This window comes from Schistocerca americana, chromosome 11, assembly GCF_021461395.2.
Source record: "Schistocerca americana isolate TAMUIC-IGC-003095 chromosome 11, iqSchAmer2.1, whole genome shotgun sequence".
In the NCBI taxonomy this organism is placed as follows: Eukaryota; Metazoa; Arthropoda; class Insecta; order Orthoptera; family Acrididae; genus Schistocerca; species Schistocerca americana.
In genome coordinates, this window is record NC_060129.1 from 172,082,405 (window position 1) to 172,098,240 (window position 15,836).

A 15,836-nucleotide genomic window follows, 5' to 3' on the forward strand; every position below is an offset into this window, starting at 1 on the left:
CCTATTAGAATAGATATCAGAATAAATAGATGCGTGTATGCCAAAGGGATGTGATAAATAAATGCAAAATACAGTAATTGTTTGTGGATAAAGAAGTAAATAAGTAATACACGTGCACTAGAAAATGACTAAACATGTTGTAAGTAAAGTGGGTACTGTAATAAGAAGTAGAATCACGCAATGCAAATGAATGGCTAAAGTTCTTGGAAGAAAGGTGTTCAAGAATAAGTAAAAGTAGAGTTTCAATGGATACTCTAGTATGATTAATGTCTAAAAGTTTTTGTATAAAAATGGTGATGAAAAAGTTTGTCAAAAACAAAGGAAAAGTATCTACTATATGTGTATGAGTTAGAAGTGAGATGTTCCTTTTTCTAAACCACAGGAGTTGACGGAAATCACTTGCAATAAAATATAAGATGATTTCCTGAGTTGATATGTGTAATGACCTAGAAGCGTGTGAAAAAGCAATGACAAATGAATAGAAAAAATCTCATTCTTGACTTAATCCTGCATATGACATTTAAATTCACAGGTTTATGATGTACTCATTTGAAAAGAAATGTTTTTTGTTACCAGTGTCTAATATATGTGTTTAAGTTTCACATTCTGTATAACATAAAAAGATATATTGAACCAAATGTGTAATATTTACTGGAGATGATGTAATAGGGACTGCAAGGATAAAATTTCTGCAGTATAAAATAAAATAAAATAAAATGGCAAAAATGTGTTGTCGGGCAACAAACCAAAATAGTAAAGAGAATACAATAGAGTTAATGACAGAGGACTGCCAATTGCAGCAGGCAATAACAAAGACTTGCCAACCAGGGCAAGAATACAGTTAAAATATTTCCTTTTTAAAGAAAATTTGTACGTGTTTCTGTGTACCTAAATGTTTACAGACATGGTTTGCCGAGTGCTATTGCAGGCAACAAAATAAGCTGAATTTTCTGGATTAATGTTGTGTATGTTTTAATTATGAGTTGCAAAAATGGACTGACTATTTCTATAGAAGTCAGTGAAAAACAATATTAAATCTGATGTAACTATAGGTATGTCTGTGCAATCAACCAAAAATGGACTGTCTGGTTGTAACATGAGGGCAGTGAAAATTAAAGCTAGGTTCTAAATAAATATATTAGAGTGTTTATGTGCTTCTCTAGAACAAAAGTTTTGAATTGCTATTAATTAAATGTGCAATGTAGGATGCTTTTGTGTTTGGTTAATGTATGTCTTAGTTTATGTATATTTGCTTTTCTACAGAATGCTATACTTGTTTTATAAATGTGTGGGTTGTTTTATGAACTGGTTGTCTGTTAATGGATAATATATGTATGAGATGAAGATGATTAAGGATGTCCTGTTTAACGATGGATTTTTTTGTCTGTTTATAATAATGTTAAAATGACTTTCTCTGTAGTAAAGAAAATATTTGGACAGTCTGTGTATGAGATGATAATGGGTAATGATGTCCTGTTTTACGATAAACCTGTTATTCATAAAGTAAATGATATATATGCTTCTTTTTGAACAATCTTTTGGAAGAAATGTATGATTCTTCTTAGTGTATTTACTGTATGTATGTAACATGTTTTCTCTTACCCAACGAAAGTTGGATGGAATATTTTTTTTTTAGCCAGTACTACTTGAGTGTTATAGATGTTTGGGAAACCTCACTGAACCATGGGGCATGTGTAACACCATAGTAAGATCTTATGTATTGTTGTTCTTCTGATTATTATGCTTTACATAAAGTGTATTTTCTTTAGTATGTGCTTTTGATATGTTGTACTATGTTTTCTCTTCATTGACTAATAGCTTTGGTTGTATTTGGAAATGGATGATTTTGGTTAAGTAATTTTGTATTGATTTGTTAATATGGGTAAATGCAATGTTTACTTAAAAATGTTTACTTTGTAATGGTACTTTGACTACCGCGCCTCCGCCAATACAAAGATATAATTTACGATCGCGCACGCAGATGAGCGCTGCGCCAGCGACCGATTTTTATAAATAATTTTGTTCGTTTTTTTTTTACTTTTGCGTAGGTTTTTGTTTTTAACGACTAATTGATTAGACTCTATCTCTTGTCTTCATACTAAAGACGTGTATTTTTCGGCGATGTGTTGAATGTGCTTTTGGGTGGAAATTAAAATTACATTACAAAGCGAGGTTGTTTCAATAGTGACTCGAGGTGGTTATCATCAAATATGTAAATTGATCATGACAGCGACAACTTGAAGAAGTTTTCAACAGACGGAGAAAAGTGAAAGACGGGTCGTCCTACAAGAGAAATTAGGAGGACAGCCATGAAGACTACATTGTAATTAATACTGCGTACCTAACAAGATTATAAGATAAATTTCAATTAGTTTCTGATGCTATTTCCGTACAGTCTCTTTTTGTAGTGTTGCCAACCCGGTCTGCCATGCACGGTCAAATTACAGCACGATCTCAATCAATAATGCGAAGTCCGCCTTATCTGTAACTGAAACCACCAAAATTCCAAACCCAATCAGATTTTCTATTTTATATTTTTCACGGCAGAACCCCGAGGAGAACAGTACACTACAACTTGATACTTGTAATTGCTGATCCAAATTTAGCTCTCTTGGTTCATGTTATGGTAAAATATGGAGTGGTTCCCCTCTAAACAGAAGTTATTTAGCACGTACAAAATGTGATTTGTGTGAGTGAAATCTTTTCATGAGAGTCAGTTGGAGGCTAGCTACTGTACAGTTGGCAGCTAGTGGTTGGGAAGTTAACTGTGCAGGTGTCGAGTTACGCTTTTAGTGCTTGTATTTGTTATGCCAAAGCCTTGGGTGGATGAATGGATTTAATATGATGCTCTGTGGCCTGTAAGTATTATATAACGTGATGACCTCCATGAAGAAATAACAGAGTATTCGATTCGAATGGCAAGTCCCTCTGCCATCATATACTCGCCACCAATATTGCGCAATCACATTAACAGAGAGGAGGAATTATGAAGTGATGGATCAGCACAATTAGTATGTGCAAATACAAGTTAACTCATACCAAAATTTATGTACATAACTTGATTCTGTTCCTCACCTAAATATCTCTCAGGATCCTCTCTGCTTGAACAATGATTTCTGAGTGTCCAGATTGTTAGAAATGATTATAAAAAAAAGAAAGACGATTAACTGCTTAAATTTGTTCAAAATTGAGTGAAATAGGTTATCTAAAAGTAATGTAGATTTTGGTAAAGTTGAAGAGGAAGTAAGTGTAGCTTTGTGAAAACCTCCCAGTAATTGAACTTCTTCACTCTAAAGTTTTGTGTTCTCTTAAATTACTTGCTTAACTTCTGGTTTCAAATGTAGACAACTGAGATGATAACAGACAACAAGCCATTTTGTGGTCACTTTAAAGTTAATGTTCTTAATGAATGGTTTGAAAACCAGTACCTAGTAAAAATATTCACTGTAAAATCAGTTATAAAAATGCATAAAAGGCGAATCAATATTTCAAAAAGAGAATTCCAAAAGTTGGCATTCTTTAAATTATTCATGAAAGTGGGATAGTTTGTTTTATTGTAGTAGTAAAGATTAGGGGATTCCCCATTGAAAGTTGCACAAAATGCACAAAGTTACATGATAGTAGTAAGTTCTAACGGCTTTTGAAATTTATGTTGCGTTTTGTGCGCATTGTGTGTTAAAAGGTCCAATTTCAGTTTATGAGCACCCATTTGCGAATGCGAATGTGAAATAATCTGGGTTAAGTATCAAAGGTGGGTCAGATATGATAGTCGGATGCTTCTATAGACCACCTGCATCAGCAACCGTAGTAGTTGAGCGCCTCAGAGAGAACCTGCAGAACGTCGTGAAGATGTTTCGTGATCGTACTATTGTAATAGGGGGAGACTTCAATCTACCAGGTATAGAATGGGATAGTCACACAATCAGAACTGGAGCCAGGGACAGAGACTCTTGTGACATTATCCTGACTGCCTTGTCCGAGAATTACTTCGAGCAGATAGTTAGAGAACCAACTGGTGAAGCTAACGTTTTAGACCTCATAGCAACAAATACACCGGAGCTTTTCGACTCCGTGAATGTAGAAGAGGGTATCAGTGATCATAAGTCAGTGGTTGCATCAATGACTACAAGTGTAATAAGAAATGCCAAGAAAGGAAGGAAAATATATTTGCTTAACAAGAGTGATAGGGCACAAATCGCAGAATATCTGAGTGACCACCATCAAACGTTCATTTCTGAGGAAGAGGATGTGGAACAAAAATGGAAAAAATTCAGAAACATCGTCCAGTACGCCTTAGATAAGTTCGTACCGACTAAGGTCCAAAGCGAGGGGAAAGATCCACCGTGGTATAACAATCATGTACAAAAGGTACTACGGAAACAAAGAAAGCTTCATCATAGGTTTAAGAGTAGTCGAATCATAGCTGATAAGGAAAAGCTGAACGAAGCGAAAAAGAGCGTAAAGAGAGCAATGAGAGAAGCATTCAACGAATTCGAACATAAAACATTGGCAAACAATCTAAACAAGAACCCTAGAAAGTTTTGGTTATATGTAAAATCGGTAAGCGGATCTAAATCCCCTATTCAGTCACTCGTTGACCACGATGGCACCGAAACAGAGGACGACCGAAGAAAGGCAGAAATACTGAATTCAGTGTTCCGAAACTGTTTCACTGCGGAAAATCGTAACACGGTCCCTGACTTCAGCCGTCGCACGGACGCCAAAATGGAAAATATTGAAATAAACGATATCGGAATTGAAAAACAACTGCTATCACTTAGTAGCGGAAAAGCATCCGGACCAGACGAGATACCCTTAAGATTCTACAGTGATTATGCTAAAGAACTTGCCCCCTTTCTATCAGCAATTTATCGTAGATCGCTGGAAGAACGTAAAGTACCTAGCGACTGGAAGAAAGCGCAGGTCGTTCCCATTTTCAAGAAGGGTCATAAATCAGATGCGAATAATTATAGGCCTATTTCGCTTACGTCAATCTGTTGTAGAATAATGGAACATGTTTTGTGTTCTCGTATTATGACGTTCTTAGATAATACAAATCTCCTTCATCATAACCAACATGGATTCCGCAAACAGAGATCATGTGAAACTCAGCTCGCCCTATTTGCCCAAGAAATTCACAGTGCCGTAGACACTGGCGAGCAGATTGATGCCGTATTCCTGGACTTCAGGAAGGCATTTGATACGGTTCCGCACTTACGTTTAGTGAAAAAAATACGAGCTTACGGAGTATCGGACCAGGTTTGTGATTGGATTCAGGATTTCCTAGAAGAAAGAACACAACATGTCATTCTTAACGGTTCAAAATCTGCAGATGTAGAGGTAATTTCGGGAGTACCGCAGGGAAGCGTGATAGGACCTTTATTGTTTACAATATACATAAATGACTTAGTTGACAACATCGGTAGCTCCGTGAGGCTATTTGCAGATGACACGGTTGTCTACAAGAAAGTAGCAACATCAGAAGACTTGTACGTACTCCAGGAGGACCTGCAGAGGATTAATGCATGGTGCGACAGCTGGCAGCTTTCCCTAAACGTAGATAAATGTAATATAATGCGCATACATAGGGGCAGAAATCCATTCCAGTACGATTATGCCATAGGTGGTAAATCATTGGAAGCGGTAACGACCGTAAAATACTTAGGAGTTACTATCCGGAGCGATCTGAAGTGGAATGATCACATAAAACAAATAGTGGGAAAAGCAGGCGCCAGGTTGAGATTCATAGGAAGAATTCTAAGAAAATGTGACTCATCGACGAAAGAAGTAGCTTACAAAACGCTTGTTCGTCCGATTCTTGAGTATTGCTCATCAGTATGGGACCCTTACCAGGTTGGATTAATAGAAGAGATAGGCATGATCCAGCGAAAAGCAGCGCGATTCGTCATGGGGACATTTAGTCAGCGCGAGAGCGTTACGGAGATGCTGAACAAGCTCCAGTGGCGGACACTTCAAGAAAGGCGTTACGCAATACGGAGAGGTTTATTATCGAAATTACGAGAGAGCACATTCCGGGAAGAGATGGGCAACATATTACTACCGCCCACATATATCTCGCGTAATGATCACAACGAAAAGATCCGAGAAATTAGAGCAAATACGGAGACTTACAAGCAGTCGTTCTTCCCACGCATAATTCGTGAATGGAACAGGGAAGGGGGGATCAGATAGTGGTACAATAAGTACCCTCCGCCACACACCGTAAGGTGGCTCGCGGAGTATAGATGTAGATGTAGATGTAGATGTTATTCTGACTGAAGGTAAGGTTACTATGAATGCCATTATCCATGAAAACAGTTACTTTTTTGCTTTTAAAGAATAGAGTGAATCTTAATGCAAGTGAAATCTAATTGAATTCGTGCTGTGTTGAAAATATCACAAAATGAAACTAGACCTGTGTCCAATCTCCAGTTAGTGTAGGCTTGGAATTGTTGCGCTGATTAAGTTACTCAGGTTTGACAAAGTATTTAAAATTGATGAGTGTAACAATGTCTTTTGTGTTTCAGAGGCCAATCATGTTTTACAATAACTGCTAGTATCCACTTTACCACTTTTTTGCTTGTGATTGGTTTCACTGAATTTTCGTAGGAAACAAGTATAGACTGAGTTTTTCCACTAAAACTGGCTACTTTTTCTTTAAAAGAAATGTTTCGCATTTCTATGCCTAATTAGTCTGGCGACCGTATTCTATTTCATTTGAGTACGTTTGAGTAATTAAAACTTTATCTAAATTGGATCTGACACTTTCTGTGTTTTTATGTATCTTTCATTTCAAGTCCAATTAGCAAAAAATGGTTCAAATGATTCAAAAAATGGTTCAAATGATTCAAAAAATGGTTCAAATGGCTCTGAGCACTATGGGACTTAACTGCTGTGGTCATCAGTCCCCTAGAACTTAGAACTACTGAAACTTAACTAACCTAAGGACATCACACACATCCATGCCCGAGGCAGGATTCGAACCTGCGACCGTAGCAGTCCCGCGGTTCCGGACTGAGCGCCTAGAACCGCTAGACCACCGTAGCCGGCTCCAATAAGCAAAATGCTCTACGCATTTCATGGTTAAATTTTGCAAAAATTCTCACATTATACTGCATCTACATACCAAAATTGGCTATAAATATTATATCTATATACTAAATGGTGCAGTATAGTGTTACACATGACTTTTCCCATGACAGGACAGTTTGTTCAATTGTGGCACAGTGCATAGTAAACCAAATTTGGTAAATAGATACCACATGTGTAGGCTGTTAGTGTCATACCCTCCCACATGTGCACCAAAGTTAACGTAGGCTGCAAATGTCTTGCTAAAGAAATAGGTTTCAACCTCCTGAATCTACTCTGTAAACTTGGCCAATTTTTAATCAGTTATGGTATATGGGGGTCAGATCAGGGACTGAGGGGAACGAACAGGATTGGGTTGATTTTGGGGGAAGAGACCAAACCGCAAGGTCATCGGTGTCATCAGATTAGGGAAGGATGAGGAAGGAAGTCGGCCGTGCCCTTTCAAAGGAACCATCCCGGCATTTGCCTGAAGCGATTCAGGGAAATCAAGGAAAACCTAAATCAGGATGGGCGGACACGGGATAGAACCGTTGTCCTCCTAAATATGGTAGATGGAATTAGCATTGTTTTCACAGTTTGGCCATATAGATTCAAGTGTCCATTGGAGGCGCCCATGATAGCGTTAAATAAATCACTCCTTATTCTAAATAAATCTATCCCTATAGCTGAGTATGCTTCTGGACGAACATCGTAACTTTGAACTACAAATAGAGAAAACTGGCAGAAAAGGTATAAATGTGATGAATAAAGTTATAACCGTAGCTAACAGGCAACAACAATCAGAGTTTACCATCAATCTATATTAGCATCAATTACAGGATATCGTGTGAGACTTCGGGCTCAGAGGTTGGAGCTCGTTAAGGCAGCTGCATTAGTGAGGAGAGTTCAGTCAGGAGTGCTGCCAAAATTAATGGGTGTCTATTGAACTGCCCCATATGATGCTTTGTCAGTAATTCTAGGAATATGCTCACTATAGTTGGAAAATAAAAAAAACTGGTCTTTTACTGGCTACAGAAAGGGAATCAAATGAAAGTATGAAGGGTGCCTGGAACTGAGGCCAATCCGAAAAAGTAATAAATAAAAGATCACGTATTACAACTGTGGCAAAACGAGTGGGAGGGAGTAAAAACGAGATTTCTTAACCCGTCGAGTGGACTGATTCATTAGCTGACTGTTATGGCCCTTATGCTAAGTATCTATACAAAATTAGAAGATAGATACATGATAGCTGTTCCTAGGACAGTGCAGGCACACCAGAACACACATTGTGGGAGTGCATGATCTGTGAAGATAAATAATAACCAAATAATAGTAAATAATAAATAATAAATCACCACTCAGTTCAGTTCAAGTCCTTGATTATCCAGTTAATGAAACCTCTCATGGCTTGGCACCTGTCTGCTAATGCAATCCACCTACTATGCCAAGAACACTGTAGTGTTATTCTAACGCTGATTTTCGGAAGGGAAACTCATTTGTAGCTGTGTTTGTAGATTGTACACACATGTGAGTCTTGTTCTGCTGTCCGTCAATATCATAGGTTACCACATGTCTATCCTAAAATCCATGATGCTGTGTGGTGCTCTGAATAATTTAGCATAACTAATAGGTGGAGGCACTGAGTACTAATGAACAGTTAATTAATTCATTCCATGTGAGGACGAACCTGAATTACATAATTATCTATGCTTTTTTGTTTAACGTTACCCACTCATCTATGGTTTAATAAATCTTGTGTGAAATTCCTTAGAGATCTACTCCTACAGCTATCAGTATCAAGATTTTACTTTAAATACTGATCCTAATTGCTGTGCGTTGTTTGAAAAGAATATTACTTCGGCTGGTATTGGCCAGTGGAGACCAAAGAGACTCAAGTTGATTACCCTTGTCTACAAGAAGTCAGTGGGTAAATTGTTTCCCATTGCCACTTTTAAATCCATTGAGCATTAATCTCATTAATGGTGTCCCATTACAATGCTAGTGAACTTGCATTTGAACCACCACAACTAGCCTGTTGGATATAACTGATGATACTCGAAAATCTCTTATTGTCATAGTTCATAAACCGAGTCATTCAGTTCAATGGTTACGTTTTATTTGATAAACCTTGGTACAACGTTTTGGCAGGCACTCAGGTCTGTCTCCAGTAAGTCCTTACATTTTATTTAATTGACACTGCCAGAATCTTTTGATAGACAGTTGGATCCTGTCAAGAAATCTCATTTCCAGTAAAGTGAAAGTAATAGTTATGTCTTATTTTGTGTCCCTGTCAGGATAGAACTTTTGATATGATTTCGTATACACTAGTTAGGTGGTAATATTGGCTTATACATATTTTGTAGGTATATTATATCAATATTAATATTGATGATTACTCATGTTTATCACTGTCCTAGAGGTACTATGCAGGTGCTGCATTAGCAGAATGTCACAGCAAAGTTTGCAGCTAGTCATGTATGAATTGGCATACCTACATCCGACGGCACTTCCTCCTTAGGCCAGGGATCAGTTAGTTATACATGCAACCCTTGTCTGGTACTAAGTTTCTAACGGTCAGAACGACCATAACACCTCTTTCATCATGAACATATCATACTGTACAATCCAGTACTTTCCTTGCGCAGAATGCAGTAACACTGACCTTTTAAAATGATTTTTTCAACCAACACTACTGTTTATACACATCATTCATACAAAGTTTTCTCAGTATTATTAGGATTCACAGAATCAACATTTATAAGAAAATTATTAACAATTTTTATTCCATAATTAACTATTCAATTTTAAATAAAAATATTAATCATTAATGAAAAATAGAAAATTATAAGAAATATTATACTTAGATCATATACGAAACGTTAAAATAACTGCAGCATTTACAATATTAACACTTTCACTGTCTCAGACGTGCTGGGTGTAATGTGGATACTGCTGGCCAAATTATTATACCTGTGCTGTCATGAACTACTTATCATCTGATCTTTGGAAAAGTATTGCGTGAAGAAGTTTCGTCTTTGCACGTACTACTGTCTGACATCTTATCTCCATAAGGTACAGAATTTCATTTCCTTCTTGTCATATTTCACTACGTCAAATTAAGTAAAACATTGCACGAAATATGGAAGAGTTTCCATAACTAATAACACATTGCATTAACCGTGTGTATGTTTAATTTTACTTCATTCGTTGCATTATAGGAAATGTAGATAAAATATGGAAATTTTATTTCAAACTTAGTTCAGATCGTTATCTCATTCCGTCCTCCAGTTATTGATTTTTATATCTGTTGGACACTTCCGTGAAATGCGTTCATTTCCGTCCCTGTGCATCATAGTAATGTGATCGTAATCAACATAATATTTCATAAACCGTTCGAGATAGTGAAACAAGGTTTACGCAAATGACAGCACTCAAAGACGTACATTGTTTGTATGATGAATAATCGAAACTTTTCTGTTAATCGAGATGAAGTAGCTGCTATGCAGCAGGGAGAGGTCGGCAGAGTGGGACACATAAATACGTCAACAGTGCTGTAGGAAATCCCAGGGAGCGCACTTACACGTGCCCTCAGTGTGCTGGTGTAAGCTGTCGCCAGCACAGCAGTTGGCAAAGATGATATGCAAAGTTCAATAGTAGACGCCTCTAAAAGGCGGATTGTGGCGCCCTGAAAGTATTCCAAGTTCGGAGTTGTCATGGTCGCGTGGACCGCTCGGCAGGCCGACCACGTGGTGCCGGACGTTGGCCGAAGCAAGAGGGCTGCAGCCCGGCCACGAGGCTGGCAGTTCCACGGTGAGGCTGCGTCAGTGAAAGAGGCTTGCACGCCGAGAGTGCCAAAGGTGGCGGACTCTGTGAAACCATCGTGGCAGACATTTCGCAGTTTGTATAGATGTTAATACTAGCCAGATGAATCATGATACCTCAAAAAGAAACATGTAAATTACTATCATTTGCGCGACGATTCTGATGCTGTAATCAGATTTTCAATATCTTTATTAGTTTAAAGTTTAGTATCTGCGGGTAAATTGTACAAGTAACACCCAGCAGTGAATTTCCAAAATTTAAACACTTCATTCGATTTCGTCGATCGACGTGTCTTTGGAAAGCTATTAGATTAAACCTAAAGTGGTATGAATTACAGGCATCTAACGTCAATAGTACAGGAGTTATTGGAGGTGAAAATAGCCGATTACTATAGATAGCGTCAGGCCATAAGTACTCCACAGCATGCTTATAAATATATTTATTCATCTGTGTCTTTGTTTAAATCCGATATATGCTATTCGTGAAGAAAATGGTCAATTATTTACCGTGTTTTAGAAAGCACGGAGACACTAGGCTACTGGGTTACTTTGGCTCGCTATTCCTTTGATATATGTTTATATAATTTGTTGATGTATTTAATAATGGATGTTAGAGCTTGTTTATAGTCCAGCCGTAGGAATATTTATTTAATTTCAAGTTATTTAGATGTAAATCCAGTATTTCGAGAGTGTTTGATGTTTGTGAGCGTACTTTGGCTTGAAGACATGGCGGGAGCGCTCTAGCCAATCACAGCGCTCGTGAATGGGGAGACTCGATGGAAGTGGGAGAGGGGTACGGGAGAGGACACGGGGGAGGTGCTTGACGCGGCAGTCGAGGCAGAGACTTGGAGAGTGGGCAGCGGTTTGCTCCTGGTCGCCACAGATAGAAATACTTCGGAATGCCGACGTTTGCACTTGTGAGATTTCCGTGGCTTCTACAGTGAAGACGTAGTGTGCCTGTAGAAGTGAATATCTCGCGAGCTATGTTGTCGTTCATAACTAATTACGTGCAGTAGGAATCTATTGTTTTCCTGTTATTCAACTTATATTTTATTTAATTATTGGACCATCGACACCAATAAGTGTTCTCCAGAAATATATACCACACTGTCAAAAGTACTTCTACTGTCGTACTCATCATTTAAAGTCGTTAAGATAATCTGCAGATTTATTTAATTGCAATGCTTCATTTATAAACTTTTTTTTTACGTCCTAAATTCGCAATTGTTGAGTCATAGGAAGCTTCGACCATTCGATTCATGTGTACATCCATATTGTATACTGTAGACTCAGCTGTATTTGGCCTGTAATGCGACAACTACGTATCCCAGCCCCTAGACAACGAAACCAGCCAAAACTTTTCATATTGCAACTCTGTCGTAGGGCACATAGTTGAGGGCCATCCATTCACATCATCACATTTTTATTGAGAACGCCCGCACGGTGAATGAAGCGCGCCTGTCACGAGAGAGGCCAGAGACACACCCACAAGCAAGATGTCGCCAACGCCCTCTAGGCCTCACTCACGAACTCAAACTCCTGTTTGGCATCTGTCAGTACGTTTGCAGAGCACATCACAGCCTATGACAGTACACTGTGACCAGATTGTTAACTATAATGGGACTAGCAATGACACTAAAGTTTGTAATATCAAGGTTACCGACATTGCGTGCAACAGGACTATTACTGATGAACTTGTACCAAAACACATGAACTCTATTGAAATTAAGTAAAAGTCTGTTCATGTAAATAAAGAACCATATTAGTCCACGTGTGCATTTGTAGTGTAGAGAGAGGATACCAACCATCCATAACAACGTCTGCTCCCTTGCTTCCTTGCGGTACAAGACTTGACACTCAGTAACTGGGGTGCAGCGGAACACGACGATTTAGCTCGTCCACAGCAGTTCAGTGCTTAGCAAACAATTTATATCTGTAGCTGTTGAGCTACAGAAAACAAACATATTTAAAACCGGCCTTTTGTTCGGTCTCAAGAGAACTGTGTATGCAAAGCTTTACACTGTTCAGCGAAGATGAGAAGAAAAGTTTCTCTCATGTGACAGAACTCTCACAGACGTACCGTTATCCCGCTAGCTGTCCATGAAGTTTTGACATAATGTATGTTCAGAGACCTTGTTCAGATGGCTGTGTGATGAATATTGTTTTCAGGATGCTGCTGATCTCGTACTGAGGGACATGAAGCCTTCGGTGTATGGGGCAACGATAGACACTCCAGAAGAACTGATTTTTCATTTGATTAAAGAATCTAGACGTATCAGAGGTCCCATATCACTCCAACTGCACACGCTCCACACAATTACAGAGCCTACACCAGCTTCAACAGACCGCTGCGACCATGCAGTGTCCACCGATTCATGAGGTTCTCACCATACCCGTACACTTCCATCCGCTCGTCTGACCAGGCAACATATTTGCAGTCATCAAGACTCAAATGTCGGTATACATAGGCCCAGACAAGGCATAAAGCTTTGTGTCGTGCATTCATCAAGGGTACATGAGTGGGGCCTCTGCTCCGGAAGCCCATATCGATGAGGTTTCATTGAATGGTTCGCACACTGGCACTTGGTGATGGCCCACCATTGAAATCTGTAGCAAATTGCGGAAGGGTTGCACTTCCGTCACGTTGAACGATTGTCTTGAGTCGTTGTTGGACCATTCTTGCAGGATCTTTTTCGGGCCGCAGCTATGTCGGAGATATGATGTTTTACAAGATTCCTGATATTCACGGTACACTGAAATGCTCGTATCGGAAAATCCTCTCTTCAGCTCTACCTCGGAGATGCTGTGTCCATTGCTCCGACTGTAACACCACTTTAAAACTCACTTAAATCTTGATAATCTGTCGTTGTAGCACAAGTCACCGATCTAACATCTTCTCCAGACCGCAGCGCCGTATTCTGCCTGTTTACATATCTCTGCATTTGAATACACATACCTATACCAGTTTCTTTGGCGTATTGGTGAACACTAGTCAGTTGGTTGTTTTGATGGAATTAGGCTAGCATTGCTATGGTGATGGCAGCAATGGGTAAATGTAATAGCGCGACGTTTCCAGCAACGTCTCTAAAACCATACTAGTCACGCAGCAGTATTAACAACGTCTGTGAATATCACTAGCGTCGCAAAATTCACGGATGCCTAGTGGAGAACCGACGCTCCAGTGACGTTTTTGTAACATTTATAGTGATTCTTTTTATCTCTTCCAAACACTGTAATATTTGCTATACGTAGGTTTTTACATCCTATTGGCCAGGAGTCTATAGATACGTCGTACTGGAGTAGTCAGCTTGCAATAGAACTAGGGGGAGAGTTGCCAACCAGTCGAGGAACCAGCAATGAAAAGCACACCAGTAGTTAACGCAGGTCACATGGGAAATTACGGAAAATGTGAAACCACACATCATTAGCTGTTTACGAGGCTCAGTCCTCGAATTGGAATACAGTAGGGAGTCACCAGTGCACAAAAATGAAGTGGCTGACTGCCAAAATTATTCTTACCTAAACTCTCGATGTCACCTACAAACTGTAGGTCGAAGAACCAGTTATAATAATAGAAGGAATACAGTGCGTCGGCGAGACCAAACATTTGTGACGCCCGTCGATGTCGAGCGACGCACAGCGCAGTAAAGTCGTCCCTGAAGGAGAGGAACCGCTCGTGGTAGGACAGTAGGTCATGATTCAACAGAGGTCGTCTGTAACAAAAAAAAGTTGCGACATTAAAAGTTAAAAACAAGTTAATTCAGCGTGCCAGATCATGTGCAGCTCACGTGTGATGTAGAGGTATCCGCAAAGTATTTACTTCACGGCAAATAAAAATTGTGTGTCGGTCTGTCACTAGAACATTTTGCTCAACTAAAAGTCGTTTATTGTGATGAATTACGATGAATTACAGTGCTATACATTGAGGTGACAAAAGTCTGGGGGTAGCGATATGCACATGCACAAATGGCAACAGTATCACGTACACGAAGTTTAAAAGGGGAGTGCTTTGGTGGAGCTGTCATTTGTAATCAGGCAGTTCACGTGAAAACGGTTTCTATGCGATTACGATCGCATGACAGGTATCACCAGACTCTGAACACGGAATGCTAGTTGGATCTGGACGCATAGGCATTTCGGGAATCGTTAGAGAATTCAATATTCCGAGATTGACAGTTCCAACAGAGTGTGCCAAAAATACCAAATATCCGGTATTACTTCTCATCACAGACAACACAGTGGCCGATGGTCTCGACCACAGAGAGCAGCACTGTTTGCGTAGAGTTGTCAGTGGCAACAGGCAAGCAGTTCTGTGTGAAACAACCGCAGAAATCAGTGTTGGACGTAAGACGAGCGAATCCGTCAGGAAAGTGCAATGGAATTTGTTGTCAATGGGGAATGATAGTAGGAGATGCTGCTACTGCTCCTGCGCTAGTGACCGTATTGGTTGCGCCCTAGAGTAAGGGAAACTGTGGCCTTTTCAGATGTTTCCCGATTTCATTGTGCAGGAGCTGATGGTAGGGTCCGAGTGTAGACCAGACACCATAATGCCGTGAACCCAAGTTCCCAACACGGCAGTGTGCAAGCGAATGGTGGCTCCATAATGGAGTGAACAGGGTCCTCTGGTCCATCTGGACTGATAAATGATTGTAAACGGTCTCGTTCGGCTATTTGGAGACCATTTGCAGTTCTTCATGCAGTAATGTTCCCAAACAAAGTTGGAAATTTTATAGAGGACCATGCATCATGTCAGTAGTGGGACTGAGAGGTAGACAGGTTGTCTACATCAGAGGCAGTTATGCACTCAGGGGAATCCTATTGTTCTCCTTTGTTTGACAGGTACTTAACATATTATTCTGCTAAATGCTTTACCATGTTGCGGCACATAACCTATTGTCCCTTCCAGCCCCTCCCACTCCCCTCCCCCCTCACGAAGGGGATGCTGTC

The 15,836-nt window shown here is 39.5% G+C and overlaps 1 protein-coding gene across 1 annotated transcript in view; it reads right to left on the reverse strand.

The window, feature by feature from the left end:
• The window catches only part of LOC124553485, a 65,264-nt gene that overhangs the window by 35,918 nt on the left and 13,510 nt on the right, over nucleotides 1-15,836 (reverse strand). Inside the window, exon 2 of the mRNA XM_047127341.1 lies at nucleotides 14,409-14,602. Within this exon, the coding sequence (XP_046983297.1) occupies nucleotides 14,409-14,496 (88 nt within the window). The 5' untranslated portion in view covers nucleotides 14,497-14,602. The remainder of the gene's footprint in view (nucleotides 1-14,408; nucleotides 14,603-15,836) is intronic.